This window comes from Lolium perenne, chromosome 3 (assembly GCF_019359855.2).
Source record: "Lolium perenne isolate Kyuss_39 chromosome 3, Kyuss_2.0, whole genome shotgun sequence".
NCBI classification, from domain to species: Eukaryota; Viridiplantae; Streptophyta; class Magnoliopsida; order Poales; family Poaceae; genus Lolium; species Lolium perenne.
In genome coordinates, this window is record NC_067246.2 from 290,857,110 (window position 1) to 290,882,513 (window position 25,404).

General features: G+C 42.0%; 1 protein-coding gene across 2 annotated transcripts; it reads right to left on the bottom strand.

Annotated features, from left to right (window-relative positions):
* Positions 1 to 1,826: 1,826 nt before the first annotated feature.
* LOC127345199 (protein trichome berefringence-like 7) lies at positions 1,827 to 7,016 on the bottom strand. 2 transcript variants are annotated; one of them, XR_007878488.2, is made up of 5 exons: positions 5,718 to 7,016; positions 4,536 to 4,694; positions 4,089 to 4,366; positions 3,207 to 3,387; positions 1,827 to 2,105 (listed from the first exon to the last, which is right to left on the bottom strand). XR_007878488.2 is itself a non-coding variant. In XM_051371641.2 (4 exons), exons 1-4 carry the CDS (start codon positions 6,533 to 6,535, stop codon positions 3,365 to 3,367), a joined length of 1,278 nt encoding a protein of 425 aa, XP_051227601.1. In that variant the 5' UTR covers positions 6,536 to 7,016; the 3' UTR covers positions 2,963 to 3,364. The 2 variants fall into 2 exon arrangements, 1 of the variants encoding a protein (XP_051227601.1); XM_051371641.2 differs by lacking the exon at positions 1,827 to 2,105 and having other exon boundaries at positions 2,963 to 3,387.
* Positions 7,017 to 25,404: the final 18,388 nt, after the last annotated feature.

Consider the following 25,404-nt stretch of genomic DNA (forward strand, 5'->3'; position numbering starts at 1 on the left):
GCCTACAAATTATTGGTCATCACAAGTCTATGTCATATGATAATGGACATGCGGGGCACGGCCATACCTTGTTAGCTGGCGGGTAAGAGGGGCGGTGGCATTTCGACGAATAGGTTGCGAAGGAAGCACTAGCACATATCGCTTATTGCGGCCCGGTTGTTGCGGAGGAGGAGCCGGTGCCGCCGCCGCTTGTGAACCGACAAACAGCGCCGGCTGCGGGGGTCGAGGAAGCAGGCGGGCACGCGCAGGGTTCCGCCGAGGCGGAGAATCTTGGTGGCGCCGGCGGACGGACGAGGACGCAGCCTCATGGTCGTTGGCGGTATTCTTTATCCACTTTGGGAGCTTCATCGTGGCGAGATCTCGGAGGAGTGTCAATGGTGGCGGCCCTAGGATTAGGGGAGAAGGGGCAGGCGCAGCGGTGGTTTAAGTACCTCTGGCCAGCAATGCCGGCGTGCGCACGCGCAGCTTCCAGTGCCATCGGCATTAATGTCGACACAGGAGTTGAGGCGGCGGGCGTAGTGGTTAGCAACGGCCTTGATGGTTAAACGTTGCTGCCATCAGCCTTCTGTCGTCGGGTTGCTTCCAAGCGGACCCACGAAATGCATGGACGGGCGCGCGTTATCCGTGCAGCATCTGCGCCGACGCATTGGTTTCCCAAATTTGGTAGGCCAATGGGTTGCGACCGCCAGATAGGTCCGCTTGTGTCGCCCTAGTGTAGCGTGTGTGAGCAATCCACCTGTCCACGGCAACCGTAGATATCCAGTACTATTTAGATCGGTCCGTTGAAGATGGCATTAGTGTGTTTCGTGGAGTATGACACATAGCTGCAGCCTAGGGGACGCCGAATGGAGATGCTCGCATGACGGTGCCGCGAAAGGATGCAAGCTCGTTGCGGAACTGTGGACCACAATGGGTGAGATCTGAACGATTCGATAATGTCAGTTGCTTCCCACTAGTTCATTAGAGCATCCCATCCGTTGGGGCTCCCCAGACCGAAATCCGGCGCTAAATAGATGTATTTTTTGATCTGGGGAGGTCCATTTTCCCAGCAGCGAGTCCATGATCGCCTTATGACGCTCACCCACCGCGTGCATAGCGACGGTGCAGTCGTCGGGAAGGGAAACCGTCGGAGTGCCCTCGACGCATTGAACCGCCGTTAATGGTCCGCGAAGTGCTCTGGGGAGCCCAAACGTCGAAGGACACCGGCTCTTCGGAGGAGGTGACGAGTCGGAAGCGTCGCCACCAGGACGATGAGGCGGGGCCATCTAGGAAGAAGAAGTAGTTTAAGTTTGTTTTATAGTTTTTATATGTATTTTTATGTTTATTCGAAGTTTTATATGTAATTTGTCTATGCTGCACCACTTAGTTTGTTCAAAGCTTTCGTTCGATGAGGGTATTGCCGTAGAATTACAAATTTTCCCCGAAACGCACGAGTGTCGTATATCGGGAAGACGAGGGTATTGCCGTAGAACCCAGGCCTTTGTCGCCGATAGGTCGGGGCCACCAGACGGTTCCCGCGCTTTTGGCCTGGGTTCGCCGGACGGATGAAAGGCCTATTCCGGGGAAAAACGAGGAGCCGAGGGCGCGACTGGACCGTTTTCGTCCATCCAGATGAAAAAAGGGCGTCCTAAGGGCTTTCCGGGGAGACGGCTGGAGATGCTATTAGTGGAGTGTTCCACGATAATGGCTTATCAAGGTGGCTCTCTCCACTTTCTCACTTGAGTTAGGCACCATTGCATTCGGTAACTGCAGCCCCTCTAATGCCTGTCACCACTAGGGGTGAAAACAGAACGGATTATTTCCGACCGATCGACTAGAGATTTGCGGAAGGTGAAAACGAATTCGCTCGGATAATTGATGGATACGGTCACAGATACAACTAGTAATAAACGGATACGGAAAATGATATGATTTTACTAATATCTGTCCATATCCGAAGATATACTATGTTCAGGGTTATATACGGCCAGTATCCAGCAAAATATCGAGCAAATAATAAATTAAATCTTAGGCCTTCCCTTCTTGCCAGTGTTGCCTTCTCCAGCTTCGTTGGAACAACCTTCGCCAAAGATCCTGCCTGGTCCACCCATCATCATCTTCGAGCACTTCAACGATAAGAAGCAATTTGGATGAGCACAAATAGAAGTGTGTGGTGATAAAATAAGCAAGGATGCAGGTTGAGCCTTATATGACAGTATGTGAACAGGAGAAAGAAGGCCTCATATCAATGGACATCCAAGGCAAAAGAATTATGCGCAAACTAAGTCTAGCGTACAAGCAATCTTGTTGCATGCCTTGCATTGTGCCACATAGAAAATCATTGGACATAGAAGAAACATGATGGAAGCAAAACCATAAAGTCGCAAATCATTGAACACCACAATTGATACTATTCAAAAAAGGACAAGGCACAAGGAGGACTGTTTGTGCTTTGTACAAGGTTAGATAGCATCAATTATGATGTCATGTAGTAAACACATCATATCACTACCCAAAGACAAGGTAGACCTCATTTGGTTCACACATAGGCCAAAGCTATGAAGTTAAATCAGAGCAAGGTTCACAGACCAAACAAAGCCAAAGTGCCATCATACAACAGATCATACTGGTTGTGATTATACAACAGATCACACATAAGCAAGGTTCACAATTCAAAGAAAGGCTAATTATCCTACATTACATGCAAGCGTATATTTCATCACAAACTTCCCAAATCCTCGTCAACTTATTCATGTTTAAAAAATAGTTTAAGGAGATCGAACACGATATACTCTAACTTTTTTTTCTTATCTTCCTTAAGAGCATCATTTTCCCCATCAACGCCTCTCTTTCTACCTCCCACTCCTTCCTAGCCCTCAAGACTTATGTTTTACCCGCATGATTTTCCAGAATCGACGTAATAAATGCCATTCTAGAATCGATGATTTTTCACCACTTTAACTTTCGGGAAAAGATATAGACGTTTTACAAAACATTATCTTTTGCACGTATAGCACAAACAGAAGGCCGATATGAAGAACTGTTATGTTCAGTCTGATGATGCACAAACAAATGGCAGCAGACATAATCCGAGAGAAATGGGCTTCCAAAATTGCGGTTCGGTTGCTGTTACAAGCACATCTTACAAATCGTGATGTTCTCTATGTCTAAAACGCAAAAGGAGACAACAATGTAATATCTATCTGACAGGATATGTGCATTCTTACTCAAGCAATTGAGGAAACGGATGGGGAGTCGAACAACTTGTACAGATAATGATGTCTGTGAGACTTCATGTCTTGGCTCCTTAGCAGCACACTAAAATGCAAGAAGCAGACGTGGTATTCGAGCAAAAGAACCAAAATTGAGCGTACAATGTCAATAGTCAGGTAGCCAGCGTTCGCCAACCTGCGGAATTGGACATGAAGCAACATCAGAAGCCATTATTCAACTCCCCGAATGAGGAAGTCATCAAGTTAAAAGGACAGAAATACATGCACAACTAAGTAGGAAACGCTGCAAACTAAGTATGGAATGAAAATTTCTGTAATCAGCTGAAAATTAGTTTTCATTTTCTTTACATACAGGTCAGTCTCAACTCTCATCTAATGCACTCTACTACCTCTGTTTCATAGAATAAGGCCTATATTTTTTGGAAAAGTCAAGCGAAGTAAATTTGAGCAAACTTTTAGAAAAATCTATCAAGAACCACGATAATATAAAGATATCATATAAAAATATATTTCATGATGAATCTAATGGTGTTGAGTTTGGCTTGTACATATTAACAAATTCTGCTAAAAACTTGGTCAAACTTTACGTAGTTTGACTTTTTGAAAAAAATAAGCCTTATTCTTTGAAACGGAGGCAGTATTCAATTTTCACCATACAAAATTATGGAAGTTCAGGTTACAGCATAGCTACCGAATAATATATATACAGCTATCTGTGCATGGTACATACACAAGGACAAGGTTCAAAAATTCCAGATTGTGTTCCAAGCAGAAAAAGTATATAAGATGGCAATACTTTATCTAGTCACTGTACACTAATTTGTTATCGATCATAATAACATCACGGAAGATTTTTTTCATAAATAAGGAACTCACCATTTGTCAATAGGTGAGAAAATATTAGCTCATTCCAAGCATCTGGAACTCCAGGAAGGCACCAGTGGCTGCAATCAAGTATGGTAGAAGGATGGCTCCAGATACCAATATGTGCATCACTCCTGAAGGCCCCCATCAAAGTAACATTTAGTATAGTCACGGGAACGCTCATGTTCGCAACAACATCAGCAAGTATATCCCTAAATTCACTCATATCAGTTCCTTTGGCCTCAGTTGTAGGTTTTTCTGTTACTTCACATACCTTTTGGTTTAAGCCACTGCAAAGAAAAGAAAATTCAGTTACTGAATGTTTTTCAAATAATAATTTGGACGTCCGCAATGACAGCAGGCTTACAACTTCAGTTCAAATTACAGATATCGTCTGATAATGCAGTAACAAAGACAAATAAAAACACTAGGGGGAGATTAAGTATATCTGAGAAACACCTCCAGTGAGATGGCTCATATGTCCGGAAGAAGACACGTGTTCGTTCTAAGTCCACTTTTTCCTTCACCCATGAAGCCCATGTTTCAAGCGCCATTTTGAAAGCAGAATTGACGGATGTTCCCAGCTTAAGCACACCTCCAGCCTCAAAATAGCAACCCCTGTTGTAAACACCAAGCTAGAATATCTAAGCTATATGAGATAAAGTTTAATACTACTACATAATGAAAGGACACCATACACATAACAAGGAAATAGGACAGTACATTTTTACTGAGCTGACAAGTAAAATGAGAATTTATTGACCGGCCATAATGGTATAAGATGCCACTAGTTTGCATTACCAGTAATAGAGCATCCACATGAGTGGAGCGATTCTAAGGAGCATGAGTGTTCATTGAGAAGTATGTGATCTACATTAAGACTGAGAATTCAAAAGACCAATTGTTGCGGCAAACAAAAATCCAAATGTATTCACTAATGAGAAATTACAGTACAAATTAGACCAGGCCATAAAATTTCATTAGTATTTACAATTTAACATGCAAGATCTACAAACATGAAAAACAGGGCAACCATTTTCGGATACCAGAAAAGGAAATACTCTTGTATAGAAGATGCATGAAACTTAGCATCCTCAAGACATACTAAATACTCACTCCGTCTAATGAAACTTGTTTTAACTTTGTCAAAATTTGAATGCATCTAGAATTCTAGATGCTAAATAGTGTCTAGATACATCCAAATTTAGATAAAGTTAAGACATGCTTCATGGGACGGAGGGAGTAGTACCTACCCAGAAACCATTTCTCAGGCAAGGTCATTTATCAACATCTGGCTCACTATGTATAAGAACCTAACAAACCTCAAGAAACAACTAGAAATGGGTATGGCGCCAAATTAGCAGTACAATCCAGTGATATATTTTTGCAATTTGTGATCCGTGGAAGTTTTGTTACAATCAGTCCTGGTCATTGATTCCGTACAAAAGGGATATTTTAGTGTCAGTTTGAAGTTACAGCTAACATATTACTACACACTATTACTAAGGATTATACTGAAAAACAGATATACTGGACCAAACTAAACAATCAGATAGTTGCAAATTAGCAGGACGGTAATAACAATACCAAACAATTACACATGAACAATAGATACTTGAGAATAAAAGCAAGAAGACTCACATGTCAAACAATTTGCTGGGAGTCCACCAGTGCCCTGAATTGAAAATAAGCACATCGGCATTCTCCCATCTCCTGCTACTATCATCCAACTTATCAAGCTTGAGGATCGCACGGACCCTTTTGGAGCCATGGAAAGGAGGAGCAGGGGTCTGCTGCACAAGGAACACCGACCGGAAGAACTCCACACTGAGGTCGAACGACTCAAACCTCACTCCTAAAAACCGGATCGTCTTGGAGATCTGGTTGCCATTAACCTCGTAGACCGTCCTGGGGTCGTCCACCCCCGTCATGAGCATGCAGATGAAGGACTCCCACTGCGTGCGGCTCATGGAGTCCCCCACGAACACGACCCGCTTCCCTCGCAGCCACTCCAGCGCGCGCCGGGCGCTGAACCGCGGCAGGTCGCACCGCCGCGGCCTCCAGCGCCACTTGAGGTACTCGGTGCTCCTCCGCCCGTTGGCGAGGCAGTTGAACCCGCGCTCCGCGAAGGCGCACTCGGAGCTGTTGTACAGCGGGTAGCTCTCGTCCCGCACCCAGCTGCCGTCGAACACGTCGCAGGAGTCGAGGGGGCGGTCGCCGCCGGCGAAGTCCGCCACCGCGCGGTCCCGGCCCAGGTAGCGCGAGACGGAGAGGTAGAGGCCGCCCGAGAGCATGAGCGCGCAGCAGGCCAGGAAGCAGGCGAGCGCGACGGTCTCGAGAGACGGGGGCGCCCACCACCACCACTTGCGCTGCGCGGTGGAAGAGACACGTGGGCTCCCCGCGCCGCCCCGAGCTGTGAGCCGCGCCGACGTGCTCCGGCTGAAGCTCCCCGTCACCATCTCGCCGCGGTGGCTGGCCGGCGATATCCCATTCCACAACGCGCTGGCTGTGGTTGGGGAGTCCGTTCGGATCGGTTCTCACCGCAGAGCCCTGCGAATCGTAAGACGGCTTCGGGTGCTCCTCGTGCCGGAGAGTCAAATTTGTCCGGCAAATTGAGCGGATCGAGCTCGTGGGGAGCCGGCCCGAGGCTTGCGGCTGTGGAGATCAGAGTGCTCCCGAGCGGGTGCTGGGATCCAGGGGCGGCTGCTTGTGTCGAGACACGAGGTAGCGGTCGCAGGGGGGGTCGGGGAACTCACCGGATTCCGGCGACAGGCTATCCCACCAGACCAGAGCGGCTGGCTGAGGGACTTGGAAGCAGGCAGGTGGTTGGTGGCGTGTCCTCGCGACCGGCGGCTCGGTGAGCTCTCTTGCGAGGAGGACAAGTTCCGAGGAAGGAGACGACTCGGACTCAGAGTGGGTGCGGGGTGGGTGGATGTCTGTTCGTTCATGTCGTGTTGACTCGAGGTGCCGCAGGATCTAACTCGCTGCCCCGGCCCCACCTGGCAGTGGCGGCGTGCTCCGTGACGTGGCGCGCTCTCGCTTCCGCATCTGGAATGGTTTTGAGGCGGCGGTGGCCGTGCTTGTGCATCGTTTTTCGATGAAACAGGAAGAAGACACGCCGGCATGGCGGCATCGCCGGCACGGGTTTGGATTATCATCGGAAACGGCCGGAAATGGCCAACTTCTGCGTTTGGGGGGCGAGAGAGAGTAGCCAAGGATGGTGAAGCCGGTTGGAATTTCGGCCATCCATCGTCATCAACCTCAGGTAGGATTTGGACGGAATTTTGACAATTTTTCTGCTTCATCCACCGACATGTTCAGTAGCGCTTCCTGACAGTTCGGCGTGCTGAAAGCAGCCCGTCCACTTTCACTCCTTCTAAGGCCTTGTTTGGTACTAGTGTTTCAGTGGGGATTAGTGGGAATAATACTCTAAAGTATTGGATGAATCACTGTTGTTACCCAATCCCCACAAAATCCCATCCCCAATCCACTAGGTAGGGGTACAGTATTGAGGATTGAAAAAATTACACTAAAATTTGGGGAAAAAGTGGAGATAAGTGGGGATTAAACTCTCTCATACTCTAGCACCAAACATGCATTGGGATAAGTGGGGATTTAAAGTTTGGAGCGGATTATCCCCGCTAATCCCCACTAAAACTCTATTACCAAACAAGCCCTAAGTTGGTGAGCTGTGACGTTCTCCTCTGAATTGGCTCGTGTGCACATGTATCTAAATCGAATTGATTGTTCACCTTGAAGATTTTATGATCCACGATTTTTTTCTTTCTTTTCAAAGGTAAGAATATGATGAATTAGAAGAACAACAAGGGGAACCCGAGTAGGAGCAGCAGCGAACAAACCCCTCCACCACGTAAGACATGTACATGCTTGAAGGCAATATTAACATGAGCAACTTCGTCATTGGCCTTCAAGACTCCGCTCCAAACCTTGCGTCACAGTTTAGCCATTGGAGTGGCCAATACAACTTCCAGGACTTTCCTCCACCGCCACAATGAGCATCAAGTGTCCTTGCAAAAGCCTAACCTTGGATTGTGTTTCCTAAGCAATTTATGTAATAATGAGGTTGTACTACATCTCCTGTGAGCTTCGAAACACTCATGTTGGACTTCTTCCAACACTTTGCTTTTTTATTTCTTTTCGTTTCTCTGTTCATTTGTTTTTAATACCTTGTTTTTTTGCTAATCCTTTTTTTAAAGCCAATAAAAAATCCCTTTTATCTTTGTTAGTGAAAAGTGGATTGCCATTTTCCTCTTTGCTTTTGTAAGAGTGATTTATTCTTAGTTTTAAAGGAACACAACATATGGAAGAGAATTGTTAAGTCACTACGATAGGTATGTCTTGTACTTCCACTTTGGAAGTTTGAAATGTTTATGCTAGTTAGTAGTATTTGTAAAATGTTGTGCTAGTGATAGTAAACAAAGGGAGTTAGAGTGAAGCTTTTTATTTGTATGGATAATTAGTTGTGTAGCTTTTACTCCAGTCCTTGTAGTTAACCGAGTCTTGCCTTGAAAATAATATTGTCAAACAATATAACAAGAAAAGTCTAGAATTATAACTTATGTGATGTTTAATTATCTTCGGAGTTTAGCCATGAAGATACTCAGCCCATAGATATAATGATAGAATTGATACTCTTGAAAGGCCTTTTGTTCCATTGAATGAATGCTTAGTGGTAGTTGAGAGCATGCCAAAATTTGAGTTGTTGATCAAAGTATAATATTACTTATGAATTTCTGCACCTTTGACGCACTCATGGTACGCCACAACTGTAAGGGTATTTTACCTTTAACCACTATTTTGATTAACAATAACACCGGAGCTATTGTGCGGACTAATGGTTTCTCTAAGTATACACACAGGTTTAGTCCTTCGTGGAGCCCACACCTCTCCAAGTGTGACGTACCTTCCCCTCAAGGAAGGGAACACGGGAATACATCTTCGTCTCCGCATGCCTCGGTTATTTCTAACCAATCTCTTTACTTGTGTTATTTACTTGCGTGATAGCCTTCGTGCTTGAGTATCTTGTTTTGTTAGAAACAAGTATTTGATAGTCTTGATTTGTTGATGTGGTGCCAATAAGACACGCCATTGTTATGCTTCTTTTGACATGATCTCTCACATTTAATATGCTAATATGAAATTCTCGAGTGTTCATCGGGCAAGCTGAGAGTTGACTAGAGGAATTAGAGTATTTGTTTGACTTCTAGTTAGTTATGCTTATAAAATATCTATTGTGATTTCTTGATTTAACAAAGCGTGTATGATGTTCTTGCACTTACTCTATATATGCTAAGAAGTGATGGAGATATGAAACTACCAATTATAAGTGAACTTGTTTTCTCATTGTTTCAGTTTTAAACGTCGAGTTCCTTATAACTTTTGGTTTCTTGCTCGAGGACGATCAAGGTTTAAGCTTGGAGATGTTGATGGCTGTGAAAACAACAATCTTTATCCGTGTTTAAATCATATATTAGGTCAAGAAATTGATGAAATATCTCTCTAGCTTTGCTGCTAATGACTAATTATTGCAAAGATGTGCAAATCTCTGCTTTAAATTGTGTGATATAGGAAATCATATTTTTATGGGGAAATCTCGAGAGAAAAAGGGAAGAATCGGGAGTTGCCAATATACACAAGTCAAATGGAGGCGTAGAGATGAATCTAGTGGTGTTAACGAGCACTGGTATGGGAAGAGCCTGCTCGTACCGTGCGCCTGTATGATGCATGAACTTTGTAGTTTGTTGAGAGGCGCCCAAGGGGGCCTCTCCTTTTCCTCAAGGGAATTGCCCTTTTTCTGTCTCCTCCTACCCTGAAGTGCCCCATTATATATAGTGGAAGCGGAAGGGAGAAGCATATGGCTAGGCAAGGAGAGGAGGGGTTGGCCGGCTGGGCCCTCTTAAGGCCCACCCCCCTCCCCGACAGCCTAACCCTACCCCATGGGGGGTGGCCGACCACTTAACGGGCTGCTCCTTTTAATTAATAAATAGATATGATTAAATACTAATTCACTTAAATTAATACATAATACATACTATTTAATTCCCTATGATCGGAGACACCTCTCAAACCACTCTGAAGATCCTTCAGATTATCCCGAAACCCTTTCCGGTTCTCTCTTCTCTTTTCTTCGATGTATCCAATGAATCCAAACCTATCTTAAGTTTCATTGAACCCTTAAGCGTGTTTCCTTACGATTCGAGAACGACACAGACATGATCGAGACGCCTCTCTGATAAATGATCACCATGGGTTTTGGAGAACCATAATGATCCCCATGTATTCTACGAATGCATCAAGTCGTTGAACCGCAAACGTCGAGTCCCATTCCCTTTAATTTGTTACTTCGATACCGGCACTAGTTTGAGACCTGATCATGAATATCACCATACCTAGTTCGATCTCGTTACCGACAAGACCATTCAACTCGTTCCTATGTGATCCCATCCTCATGACCTAGTCATGTGTTGCGCAACTTGGATGTAATCTCACCGAGTGGGCCTAGAGTATCTTTGTCATGCAGATGAACAAATCCCGCACTTGATCCATACGCCTCATCCTATCCCTCTGGAATACCTGAGTCACACTTTTATGATCACCATGTTACGGTGTGACAGATGGTACAGACAAGGTAGCCTCCGGTGATAGTGATTAGATATGACCTCGTGGTCTAAGGATTAGGTTACTACACTTTCATAATTATGCAACGTGAATTTTTTGACTTGATCGTGTTGCAATACTTGTATTAGGAATGTTCATCATATCATTCACCCAATGACATTATCCCGTTGTCAATTGACATAAATTTCCATGATGGGGAAACCTGGATCATCCGTTGACCAATGATCTAGTTCGCATAAAGCTTGTAGGAACCCTGGTTTGTTAACATACCACACGTGCACCAATGTTTTTGATTGATATAGTTATATCATGGCATACAACTTATTATGAACTATTGATATATAATAATAAATACTCTTTATTATTTGCTTCTAGAGCATTATCTCCAACATATTAATATCCCATTACTATCCTATTGCTATTGAGCGCTAAGTATGTGACCCTAAGGGTTCGAGAATATGCCGACATGATCGAGGCATCTCTCTGATAAATAATCAGTAGCATGACCTAAATGTCTATAACATTTCCCACACATTCCACGAAGATCTTTATCGGTTGAACCAAGATGTGAAGGATTCAAACAATCCCATATTATGTTTCCTTTGTGTCGCAATATTTTACATGCCCAAGATTTGATCGTCGGTATCATCATACCTAGTTCAATCATGTTCCTACCAAGTACTCTTTACTCTTATACAACATTCATTGTGATCAACTCATCAATCACGTGCTTTCAAGCGATATAAAATGTGTGTTACCTCATCAGATGTTGAGTATATCTCTCTATCGCGTGGATGAACAAATCTCACTTTTGATACATACTACCCAACAAGTATTTTGTAAGATACCCAAAGAACACATTTCTGATCACCGAAATAAGTGATGGTTGATGCCCTCAAAGTAATTCTTCCGGTACTAGGGAGTAGCATAATCCCATGGTCTAAGGATTGGTATATATTTGACACTGGAAAGTTACATCAATTTGAACATAGTATCACGATCATATTGATTTGCTTAGTTAGGGCTTGTCCATCACGTTATTCTCTTAATTATGTAACCCCGTTATTAATTAACAACATGTGTCTATGGTCCGGCAACTTTAACTATCATTAATCAATGGACTGGTTTAGTAGAGGCTTAATAGGGACACAATGTTGTTTATGAAACCACACATGTATTATGTTTCTTGTTAATATAATTCTAGCATGGAGTATAAATATTTATTGAAATACGATAATAACAATATTATTATTGCCTTTAGGATATATTTCCAACATAGTTAATTTACGGTCTTACAGATCAAGTTGTATGTCAATCAATCATATGATGGGATATTGATCATTCTTCCACAGATGTCTGGCAAGCATCAATGACATCCCACGCCACGCCAAAACTTTCTAATATGATATCCCAAGGGTCAATTGAGATCGATTTAAACTAGATTTATAGTTTTCTATAAGCGTGCGGTCGAATTGTCCAAAGATCATCATTTTTCTTACTCTTCAATACTGTGTCGTAAGAATTGATAGTGGTTTAGTTCAGTAGAAAATGTGTTTCCAAAACTGAGTGTTGTGGGGCCAAATTGTGTGGAGTGTGGTTTTATTTTTGTGCAACATTCTATTTTTCGTCGGCAGTCAGCTCGTTTTCTACAATAAACTTGTTTTTTGTCAGAACGATCATATTTGTACTAAACATTATTACCTTATATATTAACTTTCTTTTAGCCTTACATATTATAACCTTTTTTATTGATACAAAAATCACGATACAATCTCAACAATTTTTTTAAAGATAATACGAAGTGTATGTTACACAAATGAAACCTTTACGATTGTAAATACTCCAATTGTAAAGTAAAACTCTTTGCGGTACAAATTGTGTTATGTCTTCGTTTTGCATATTTTGATAAAGCGAATTACTTATAAATGTATATAGACGACTCATAACTAGATGGAAAACCATTATCTACCTATAGGACAATTTGGGGGTATCTTAGATGCGTTAGTGTATATGTATATGTTTGTGGTTGTATTGATATTATCCAAAACTATCAGTCGAGGGTTATACGGTGCACTAGTTTAATTTCACAACATTCATGTGGTTTTTCAATCCATATGTAATTATATCCTATTTGTGTGTTTTTCTCCAAAGAGGCCCTCAAATATGTAGAAGGATCCAGATTTGTAAAGAAGATATAGGGTGTGTTTGGTTCTTGGCCAAAGCTTGCCGGACCAAAAATTTGGCAAGCCCGTGACCCACAGCTGCTGTTTGGTTTGCCTCCAATTTGTTGGCGAGCCCTAGTTCGCAAGGTGGGCACAGTGTATTTTTTTAGCCAAAGCATGGGCCATCTGCGGGTGGGCGATTCGTTCGCCAATAAATTGGCACGCCCGCAAGTTGGTAGGGCGCGCTGGGGCGTGAACCAAACATACTCATATACCTCAGCCGTACAAAGACCCTGCCAACGATGAGATGTGGTGACATTTTTGACAGCCTCCTCGTGGCGGCGTCCAACCAACCAGCACGTGGCGTCGGAGTGCCTCGGAATGATCAACCAAAAAGAAACAAGTCTGAACAAAGCCGCTGGCTTGCGACTTGCGACATGGCACGGTGTCAAAATCTAGTACTGTAGCGGAGGTATAAGGCTGTGTTTATCTGGGCTTGTGCTTCTGCTTTTGGGTCCAAAAAACATAAACCCAAACAAACAGCACGAAATAGAAAAGTGTGGTTGACAAGCGCTGCCAGGAAATGAACGGGGCAGACGAGGAAAACTGAAAGCTAGTCGAGGGGTGCTTTCCCCAGCTTTTGCTGTAGTTCTCGATGCCCCCAGCGAACGGATTTTCCCACCCCGTCCTCATCTAATGGCGGGTTAGGGTTAGCAATTCCCCACCGCCACCGCCGTTCCCCGCCGCTTACCTCGCTGATACCCGCCGCCGACGTGCAATCCTTCTTCCCCCGCTCTGTTCCCGACCTCTTCCACCTCCTGCCGTCCCAGATTCGACCGGGCGCACCACGGATCGAACTCGATCCTGTTGACCGCAGGAGACGGGAGCAGATGGAGCCGCCGCCTTGCCCTTCCTCGTTCGCCGCCGTCCCTGTGACCTTCTCAGCCGTTTCTCCGACGTCCTTCTCTGACCCCGCCAGCTTGCCGCAGGCGATCTCCACCTCCCTGCTGCACAAGAAACTACGACGACTACACCAAATAATCTCAGAAATACATTCTAGTGAGATGAATTGGATTAATACATTCCCCAATTTATTCATACGTAAATTTGGATCGAATTGGATTAAATTGCTGAAATATGTATGCATGCTTATGAATTGAATAGCTAATATATTGGTGTGATATCTTGTGAGATGGTGAACATGTACATTGGAGTTAATCAAATATATATAAATTTTGATAAAATTATTTTATTGATGTATATGTTATTTGTTTGATTATGTGGATACATCTTGTAATAGCGTTTACACTTTTTACAGAAGCCGTGAAAACTTCGAGTTACAAGCCAAATGCCAATTAGAAATAGCTATTTCAGTTACTAAACATAGTATTTACGTAATAAAACAATTAGAAATAGCTAATTTGTTTCAAATCTGTATTTATATGACATCTTCAGTAGTTATGGGCATTCTGGGTATTTCACTCCTAAAACCTACAGCTGCAGCCACAAAAAACACTTCTGCCAAACGTTAAATCTCTGCTTCCAACAGCTGCTTCTCACAACTGCTTTTTCGTAGCCCACCAGGTAAAGCTGCTTTTCAAAAGTTGTAGCCCAAACAAACAGACCCTAAGTCTGTTTGTTGCTGATGCTACAACTGAGGTAATTTACGTGCAATCCTTACTTAATAAAGTTGGAGTTAAATTAGATCAGCCGTCGTGTTTATGGTGTGACAACATGGGAATAACATATATCTTTCAGAAAATCGAGTGTTTCATGGAAGATCAAAACACATTGAAATAGATTTTTATTTTGTTAGAGAAAAGTTCTGAACAAACAGTTGGAGATTCAGTTTGTATCGTCAAAGGATCAAGTGGCCGATGGTTTTACAAAACCTTTGCCAGTACGTATCTTTTGAAGGATTCAAGAATAATCTCAATTTACGAAGTTATGATTAATGGAGGGTGCTAGAGATGAAATTAGTTTCAGATTCTATAGCTATTACGATTTCTAGTATGATCCTGTAACTAGTATCACGTATTGTATACTATCTGGTACCGACTTACCCCGTAACAACTATCTCTCTCTATATATACGAATAAAGCCCTCGATCAATTGTATCGAGAGGGAACGATCTATTAGTTTGTCACTCCTCTGAAATGGCTCGTGGCTCCATTATACATATACCTAAATCAAATTGATTGTTCACCTTGAAGATTTTGTCCACGGATTTTATTCATTTCAAAGGTAGATCACTGCTCCCCACTCCATATACTTTGTTAGACTAAATTCGTCATTAGGCATGACATTAACATGTACTGATTGCATGATTAGAACACCTAATCACTACAGGAATGGGGCGATATGCCGAGGGCCGGGAACCCTCGGCGTAGCCTGTTTTGGCCCTCGGCATAGGCTACGCCGAGGGCCACCCTCGGCATATCTCCTCGGCGGCTACCTCCCTCGGCAGAGTCATCATTACCGTCGGCGTAGCCAGGCCCTCGGCGTAGGACGCTACGCTGACGGCAAAACCGCCGGCATACAAATTAAAAAATCAAATTTCCATTTTAAAATAAATTCCAAAAAAAAATCGGAAAAATATCATTTTTGGCTATGCTGACTGCAAAACCCCCGGCATATAGTTTTAAAAAAAATTAAATTTTAATTTATTTTACACCATTATTTTTTTCTTTTTTTACTTATTTATCTTTCACCCAAGACACTTTTAATTCTAAGTATACTTAATCTTAGGTCAAATTACAATCATGGTTAAACTTCTCAGCCGGTCACTCATCCTCACACTACTTCAGGCTCAACACGCTTAACTTCTTGGTTCCATTTGAATAAGTTTTCATTACAGAATTAACACCTTGCTGATAATAATAGCATATCAACCCTATTAACCCTTGGACCGTGATGTCACACCTCTTTATTTTTGAATTCCAAATAATTACTTAACTAAACAACAATGAATATATAAGTAATAATAATATTGAATTCAAATAACTATAAAATGATTTTGTTTGTTTTTTTTCTATTTAATATGGAATAATTAATATCTTTAAATCAAAAAATCGAAATTCTACAAATAATATGTCTAAATAGATCAGAAAAATGAGAGGAATCTAAATATAACATCCATATCATCATTTGAACCTAAAAATTAGAGGAATCCAAATATGACGTTCAGTTTACCATCTGGCCAAAACAGCCCCCTCGGGAGATGCGAAATGGTTGTACCGGGCGCGCTGGTGCACCGTTCGCCAACACGCTAAACGGATAAAAATAGCATATAAAGTGATGTGTTATAGACCTAAAAATATTTTTCGTGAAATTTATTGAGCGGCGAAAGTGTACCCCTAGTTCAAATCCGGTCAGTTTCCAGCGGATTCGGCGGGACACCGCAGAAAGCCGCAGGGATTGCCAGATACCTAGCGCGCACATATGAAATGTGATATGTGGTCCGGAGGCGGTGTCCTAACACTACGCGAAGGTCTCGCGCAATACTAAAATGCGCTCCATATAGATGCTTCACAAAAAAAAAAACCGTTTTGACACCTCGAAAATGAAAAAATCATCGCCCATGGGTCGGATTGGAAATCCGCTCCCGGGGCCTTGCTTCCCATCCCAGGGACCACACATGTGCCAAATATGGCTCGTTCCGACAAACTATGAGATGTCACCGGCCGTTTCCTACTCATTTGCCCTAAAAGCCATAGAACTCCGGACGTGATAGTCCTATTTGTGAAGAGTTTTCCAAAAAAAATTGCAGTATCCTAATTCTGACTTTTGGAGTGGTTACTAGGACACATAAAATGATACCATGCGGCTCCACGGGATTTTTTTGACTTCGTTTAAATTGTCATTTGGCCAAAACGGGGCCCCACGGAGATGCGATATGGCAGTACCGGGCGCGCTGGTGCACCCGTTCACCATCGCGCTAAACAGAAAAAATTAGCACATAAAGTGATGTGTCGTAGACCTAAAAACATTTTCCCCGGAATTTATTGAGCGACAGAAAGTGTACCCCTAGTTTAAATCCGGTCAGTTTCCATCAGATTCGGCCGGACACCGGAAGAAGCCACATGGATTCTCAGATAGCTAGCTTGTACATATTACATGTGATATGTGGTGCGAAGGCGGTTGCTGGCGTGAAGTTGACGTGGGAGTTAGAGATCTCTGTAGTGTAACTTTTCTTCAGGTCCCCGGCAACGGCGCCAGAAAACATTCTTGATGACGCGTCAAGCACACGCCCGTTGGGAACCCCAAGAGGAAGGTGTGATGTGTACAACAGCAAGTTTTCCCTCAGTAAGAAACCAAGGTTATCGAACCAGTAGGAGTCAAGGAACACGTGAAGGTTGTTGGTGGCGGAGTGTAGTGCGGCGCAACACCAGGGATTCTGGCGCCAACGTGGAACCTACACAACACAATCAAAATACTTTGCCCCAACTTAACAGTGAGGTTGTCAATCTCACCGGCTTGCTGTAAACAAAGAATTAAATGTATGGTGTGGAAAATGATGTTTGTTTGCAATGAGCAATAGAGAACAATGATTGCAGTAGATTGTATTCAGATGTAAAAGAATGGACCGGGGTCCACAGTTCACTAGTGGTGTCTCTCCAATAAGAAATAGCATGTTGGGTGAACAAATTACAGTTGGGCAATTGACAAATAGAGAGGGCATAACAATGCACATACATATCATGATGACTAATATGAGATTTACTTAGGGCATTACGACAAATTACATAGAACGCTATCCAGCATGCATCTATGCCTAAAAAGTCCACCTTCGGGTTAGCATCCGCACCCCTTCCAGTATTAAGTTGCAAACAACAGACAATTGCATTAAGTATGATGCGTAATGTAATCAACACAAATATCCTTAGACAAAGAATTGATGTTTTATCCCTAGTGGCAACAGCACATCCACAACCTTAGAACTTTCTGTCACTATCCCAGATTCAATGGAGGCATGAACCCACTATCGAGCATAAATACTCCCTCTTGGAGTCACAAGTATCAACTTGGCCAGAGCCTCTACTAGCAACGGAGAGCATGCAATAAACAACACATATATGATAGATTGATAATCAACTTGACATAGTATTCCATATTCATCAGATCCCAACAAACACAACATGTAGCATTACAAATAGATGATCTTGATCATGATAGGCAGCTCACAAGATCTAACATGATAGCACAATGAGGAGAAGACAACCATCTAGCTACTGCTATAGACCCATAGTCCAGGGGTGAACTACTCACACATCAATCCGGAGGCGATCATGGTGATGAAGAGTCCTCCGGGAGATGATTGCCCTCTCCGGCAGGGTGCCGGAGGCGATCTCCTGAATCCCCCGAGATGGGATTGGCAGCGGCGGCGTCTCTGGAAGGTTTTTCCGTATCGTGGCTCTCGGTACTGGGGTTTTCGCGACGAAGGATTTAATTAGGTGGAAGGGTAGGGTTGGAGGCGGCGCGAGGGCCCCACACCATAGGGCGGCGTGGGGCCCACCCTGGCCGCGCAGCCCTGTGGTGTTGGCGCCTCGTCGCCCCACTTCGTAACTCCTTCGGTCTTCTGGAAGCTCCGTGGAAAAATAAGACCCGCGTTGATTTCGTCCAATTCCGAGAATATTTCCTTTGTAGGATTTCTGAAACCAAAAACAGCGGAAAACAGCAACCGGCTCTTCGGCATCTTGTCAATAGGTTAGTGCCGGAAAATGCATAATAATGACATAAAGTGTGTATAAAACATGTGAGTATCATCATAAAAGTAGCATGGAACATAAGAAATTATAGATACGTTTGAGATGTATCAAGCATCCCCAAGCTTAGTTCCTACTCGCCCTCGAGTAGGTAAACGATAACAAAGATAATTTCTGAAGTAACATGCTATCATAATCTTGATCAATACTATTGTAAAGCATATGAGATGAATGCAGTGATTCGAAGCAATGGTAAAGACAATGATTAAACAATTGAATCATATAACAAAGACTTTTCATGAATAGTACTTTCAAGACAAGCATCGATAAGACTTGCATAGGAGTTAACTCATGAAGCAATAGATTCTTAGTAGAAAGTTTTGAAGCAACACAAAGGAAGATATAAGTTTCAACAGTTGCTTTCAACTTCAACATGTTTATCTCATGGATAATTGTCAACACAAAGTAATATGATGAATGCAAATAAGCAAATATGTAGGAATCAATGCACACAGTTGACACAAGTGTTTGCTTCTAAGATAGAAAGAAGTAGGTAAACTGACTCAACATAAAGGTAAAAGAAAGGCCCTTCGCAGAGGGAAGCAGGGATAAAATCATGTGCTAGAGCTTTTCAAGTTTTGAAATCATATAGAGAGTATAAAAGTAAAGTTTTCAGAGGTGTTTGTTGTTGTCAACGAATGGTAGTGGGCACTCTAACCCCCTCATCAAACAGACTTTCAAAGAGCGGCTCCCATGAAGGACGTTATATCTACCAGCAAGGTAGATCATCCCTCTTCTCTTTTGTTTACACATGTACTTTAGTTTAGTTTATTTTTATTTTTGGGTGATACTCATTCCAACCTTTTGCTTTCACAAGTCATGGATAACCGAATCCTCGGGTGCCTTCCAATCATTCACATACCATGAAGGAGTGTCTATTTATTTTAGTTTTATTTAGAGATGACACTCCTCCCAACCTTTGCTTTCTCAAGCCATGTATAACCGAATCCTCGGGTGCCTTCCAACATTTCACGTACCATGGAGGAGTGTCTATTTGCAAAATAAAGTTGCTTACTGATGAATCAGAGCAAAACATGTGAAGAGAATTATTAATGAAAGTTAATTAATTAGGGGCTGGGAACCCCGCTGCCAGCTCTTTTTGCAAAATTATTGGATAAGCGGATGAAGCCACTAGTCCATTGGTGAAAGTCTGCCCAACAAGATTGAAAGATAAAACACCACATACTTCCTCATGTGCTATAAAACATTGACGCAAATAGGAGATAATAACTTTTGAATTGTTTAAAGGTAGCACATGAAGTATTTACTGGGAATGGCAGAAAAATACCATGTAGTAGGTGATGACCCACAAGTATAGGGGATCGCAACAGTCTTCGAGGGAAGTAAAACCCAAATTTATTGATTCGACACAAGGGGAGGTAAAGAATACTTATAAGTCTTAACCACTGAGTTGTCAATTCAGCTGCACCTGGAAAAGCACTAGCAACAGGGGTGATGTGAAAGTAGCAGTAATATGAGAGCAATAGTAACAGTAACACAGCAGCAGCAACAGTAACACAGAGGCAATGGCACCAGAAAATAGTTGATGCTACTTCCAATGACATATAGAACGAGTATATGATGATGAAAGATGGACCGGGGTTCCCAGCGATCTACACTAGTGGTAACTCTCCAATAACAAGTGACAAGTGTTGGGTGAACAAATTACAGTTGGGAAATTGATAGGATTGAAAGCATTAAGACAGAACATCAAGATTATTAATCATGTAGGCATGTTTTCCATATATAGTCATACGTGCTCGCAATGAGAAACTTGCATGACATCTTTTGTCCTACCAGGTGTGGCGGGCCTCAAGTGAATCTACTGGCTATTAAGGTACTCCTTTTAATAGAGCACCGGAGCAAAGCATTAACACTTGGTGAAAACATGTGATCCTCATATCACAGCCTTCCCCTCCGGTTGTCCCAATTTCTGTCACTTTGGGGCCTCGGGTTCCGGACAGCAATATGTGCAAACAACTTGTAGATACAATCTAAGCAATAATTATAGAGCTTAAATATAAGATCATGCCACTCGGGCCCTAATGACAAGCATTAAGCACAACAAGATTGAAGCAACAATAACTTCACAAACTTTATAGATAGATTAATCATAATGTATCATCCATCGGATCCCAACAAACACAACACCGATTACATCAGATGGATCTCAATCATGTAAGGCAGCTCATGAGATCATTGTATTGAAGTACATGGATAGAGAGTACCAACTAGCTACTGCTAAAACCCGTAGTCCATGGGGGAACTACTCACGGAGCATGATGGAGGCGGTGGCGTCAATGGAGATGGATTCCGTGGGCACTTCCCCATCCCGGCGGCGTGCCGGAACAGAGATTCTGTCCCCCGAATTGGAGTTTTGCGATGGCGGCGGCACCCCTGGAGTCTTTCTGGAGTTTCGTCAATTGGTATCACGTTTTTAGGTCGAAAGGGGTCTTATAGGCGAAGAGTCGGCGCAGGGAGGTGCCTGGGGCCTCCTCACCATAGGCTGGCGCGGCCAGGCCTGGGGCCGCGCCGCCTTAGGCCTTGTTTACTTCTAGGGTATTTATGGGGATGGGAGGGGATTATTTCGTATCCCGGAAAATCCCCACTAGTCCGTTTACTTCTCCGGTTTTGAACGACATAATCCCGAGATATCCCCTCCCATCCCCTCCCATCCCCACATTTTTTGCCTAAATCAAAAACTCTCCATCATACTAGTGTATTTTTGGGGAAGGGTATTTGAGGGGATTGGGTGAACACCAAATCCCCTCCCATCCCCATACCTATTGGGAAGAAAAATACGAGAGAAGTAAACAAGGCCTTATGGTGTGGTGGCCCTCTGGCCCGCCTCCGACCCTCCTTCGGTGTTTTGGGGTCTTCTGGGAAAAATAAGATACTGGGTCTTTGTTTCATCGAATTCCGAGAATATTGCCCGAACAGCCTTTCTGGAACCAAAAACAGCAGAAAACAGGAACTGGCACTGTGGCATCTTGTTAATAGGTTAATTCCGGAAAACGCATAAAAACATTGTAAAGTGTGAGCAAAACATGTAGGTATTGTCATAAAACAAGCATGGAACATCAGAAATTATAGATACGTTGGAGACGTAGCAGCATCCCCAAGCTTAGTTCCTACTCGTCCCCGAGTAGGTAAACGATAAAAAGAATAATTTATGTAGTGACATACTACTTACATAACCTTGATCATACTATTGTAAAGCATATGAGATGAATGCAGTGACTCAAGGCAATGATCTATAGTTGCTAACAAATAGATAACATATAGCAAAACTTTTCATGAATAGTACTTTCAAGACAAGCATCAAAAGTCTTGCATAAGAGTTAACTCATAAAGCAATAAATTCAAAGTAAAGGCATCGAAGCAACACAAAGGAAGATATAAGTTTCAGCAGTTGCTTTCAACTTTCAACATGCATATCTCATGGATAATTATCAACACAAAGTAATATGATGAGTGCAAATAAGCAAGTATGTAAGAATCAATGCACAGTTGACACAAGTGTTTGCTTCTAAGATGGAAGGAAGTAGGTAAACTGACTCAACATAAAGTAAAAGAAAGGCCCTTCGCATAGGGAAGCAGGGATTAAATCATGTGCTAGAGCTTTTCAGGTTTTGAAATCATATAGAGAGCATAAAAGTAAAATTTTGAGAGGTGTTTGTTGTTGTCAACGAATGGTAGTGGGCACTCTAACCCCCTTGCCAAACAGACTTTCAAAGAGCGGCTCCCATGATGTAGTTTATTTTTATTTTTGGGTGACACTCCTTCCAACCTTTGCTTTCACAAGCCATGGCTAACCGAATCCTCGGGTGCCTTCCAACAATCACATACCATGAAGAAGTGTCTATTTAGTTTAGTTTTATTTAGAGATGACACTCCTCCCCACCTTTGCTTTCTCAAGCCATGGCTAACCGAATCCTCGGGTGCCTTCCAACATTTCACATACCATGGAGGAGTGTCTATTTGTGATTAATTGGGGCTGGGAACCCCGTTGCCAGCTCTTTTTGCAAAATTATTGGGTAAGCGGATGAAGCCACTAGTCCATTGGTGAAAGCTGCCCAACAAGATTGAAAGATAAAACACCACATACTTCCTCATGAGCTATATAACATTGACACAAATAAGAGATGATAAATTTTGAATTGTTTAAAGGTAGCACATGAAGTATTTACTTGGAATGGCAGGAAATACCACATAGTAGGTAGGTATGGTGGACACACATGGCATAGGTTTTGGCTCAAGGTTTTGGATGCACGAGAAGCAATTCCTCTCAGTACAAGGCTTTGGCTAGCAAGGTTATTTGAAGGAAACACAAGTATGAACCGGTACAGCAAAACTCACATAAGAACATATTGCGAGCATTATAAGACTCTACACTGTCTTCCTTGTTGCTCAAACACTTTTACCAGAAAATATCTAGACCTTAGAGAGACCAATCATGCAAACCAATTTCAACAAGCTCTACGGTAGTTCTCCACTAATAGGTTTAAACTACATGATGCAAGAACTTAATCATGATCTACTTGAGAGCTCAAAACAATTTTCAAGTATCAAATTATCCAAGACAATATGAAGCATTTTCTGTTTCCAACCAAATAACAATAAGTGTTGTAGCTTCCAACTTTTGTCATGAACATTAAAAGTAAAACGAAGAACAAGTTTTCATATGAAAAAGCGGAGCGTGTCTCTCTCCCACACAAGGATTGCTGGGATCCGATTTTATTCAAACATAAACAAACGAAAATAAACACACAGACGCTCCAAGTAAAGCACATAAGATGTGACCGAATAAAAATATAGTTTCAATAGAAGAAACCTGATAAGTTGTTGATAAAGAAGGGGATGCCTTGGGCATCCCCAAGTTTAGACGCTTGAGTCTTCTTGAAATATGCAGGGATGAACCACGGGGGCATCCCCAAGCTTAGACTTTTCACTCTTCTTAATCATATATCATCCTCCTCTCTTGACCCTTGAAAACTTCCTTCACACCAAACTTCTCATAAACTTCATTAGATGGTTAGTAGTAAAAAAAGACTTTAATCCACTTTAGTCCTGTAGTGACACATTGCAAGAAATCAAGAAAACATTAGCTACAGCTCTCCACGTCTAGAAATCCTCACTTAAAGTCCACAAGAGACAATGCAAAAAACAGAGACAGAATCTGCCAAAACAGAACAGCCAGTAAAGACGAATTTTTAAGAGGTACTTCCGTTGCTCAAATCATAAAACTCAAAACTAATGAAAGTTGCGTACATATCTGAGGAACACACACGTAAATTGGAAGATTTTTATGAGTTACCTACAGAGAGCCCTGCCCAAATTCGTTACAGATAGAAATCTGTTTCTGCGCAGAAATCCAAATCTAGTATCAACCTTCTATTAGAGACTTCACTTGGAACAACATTGCAATAAAATAAAGATAAGAAGAGGTCGCTACAGTAGTAACAACTTCCAAAACACAACAAAACAGTAGCAAAATAAAGACATGGGTTATCTCCCAAGAAGTGCTTTCTTTATAGCCATTAAGATGGGCTCAGCAATTTTAATGATGCACTCGCAAGAAATAAGAGTTGAAGCAAGAGAGAGCATCAAGAAGCAAATTCAAAACACATTTAAGTATAACCCACTTCCTATGCATAGGAATCTTGTACACAAATAAATTTATGAAGAACAAAGTGGCAAGCATAGGAAGATAAAACAAGAGTAACCTCAAAATACCATTTTCATTAGTAGTACAATTAATATTATCAAGTAACATAGGACCATCATCTAGAGCTTTATCATAAACATTTGCTAAGCAAAACTCTTTAGTACCATGCATTTCGACATCAGGCACAAAAAAGCATTATCATAAGATTTATCAAAATAGCATGGATTATCATAGATAACAGTAGCATAATTATTCTCACAAGTTTTACTCATAGGCAATATTTCAAGAGAATCCACATGAACATAATATTCAACCTCCTTTGGTAAGCATGGATGACAATCAAATAGTGTAAGAGATAAAGAGTTACTCTCATTAGAAGGTTGGCATGGGTAGCTAATCCATTCTTCCTCCTTTTGTTCATCACTCTCCTCTTCTTTTTCATCCAATGAGCTTTCAGGTTCATCAATTTCTTCTTCCACAGGTTTCTGCAAATTGTGAGTGCGTTCTTGTGCATTAATGAGTCTCTCTTTATAATCAATGATATAAGGATTATCACTGTAACTTTCTATGCAAAAATTAAGGATAGAAGAGACATAATCTTTGAGGTCCTTACAAACAACACAAGTTTCATAATTTTTTGCCATGAAGGATTCGATCTCAGAAGCTCCCATAAATAAGAAAAATTGTTCTACCTCTTCGAACCCAAAATGAATATAGTTATTCCAATTGTAGTTCTTAATTAAAACTTCTTCACTAAAGCCACATTGGAATTTCAGATGTTTAGTATTCTGTTTAGAGCAACAGTTTATATTATGACGTTTAAGCAAGATTTTAGCAATTGTATTCAATTATTCTATCACAACACTCATGACTTTACCCGTTCTTGATTCTCTATAATTATTATATATCTCAATAAGCTCCAAATAGGTTGTGGGTTCTCTCATAACAACAGTTTTTAATTTTTCGGTTTTTCAAATTTTTATGGATTTTTGGGTATATGAGAAAAATAAAACAAGACAAAAACAAACTAAGCAAAAGTAAACTAAGAAAAATAATACTAGACAGAAATAAACTAAGCACAAATAAACTAGACA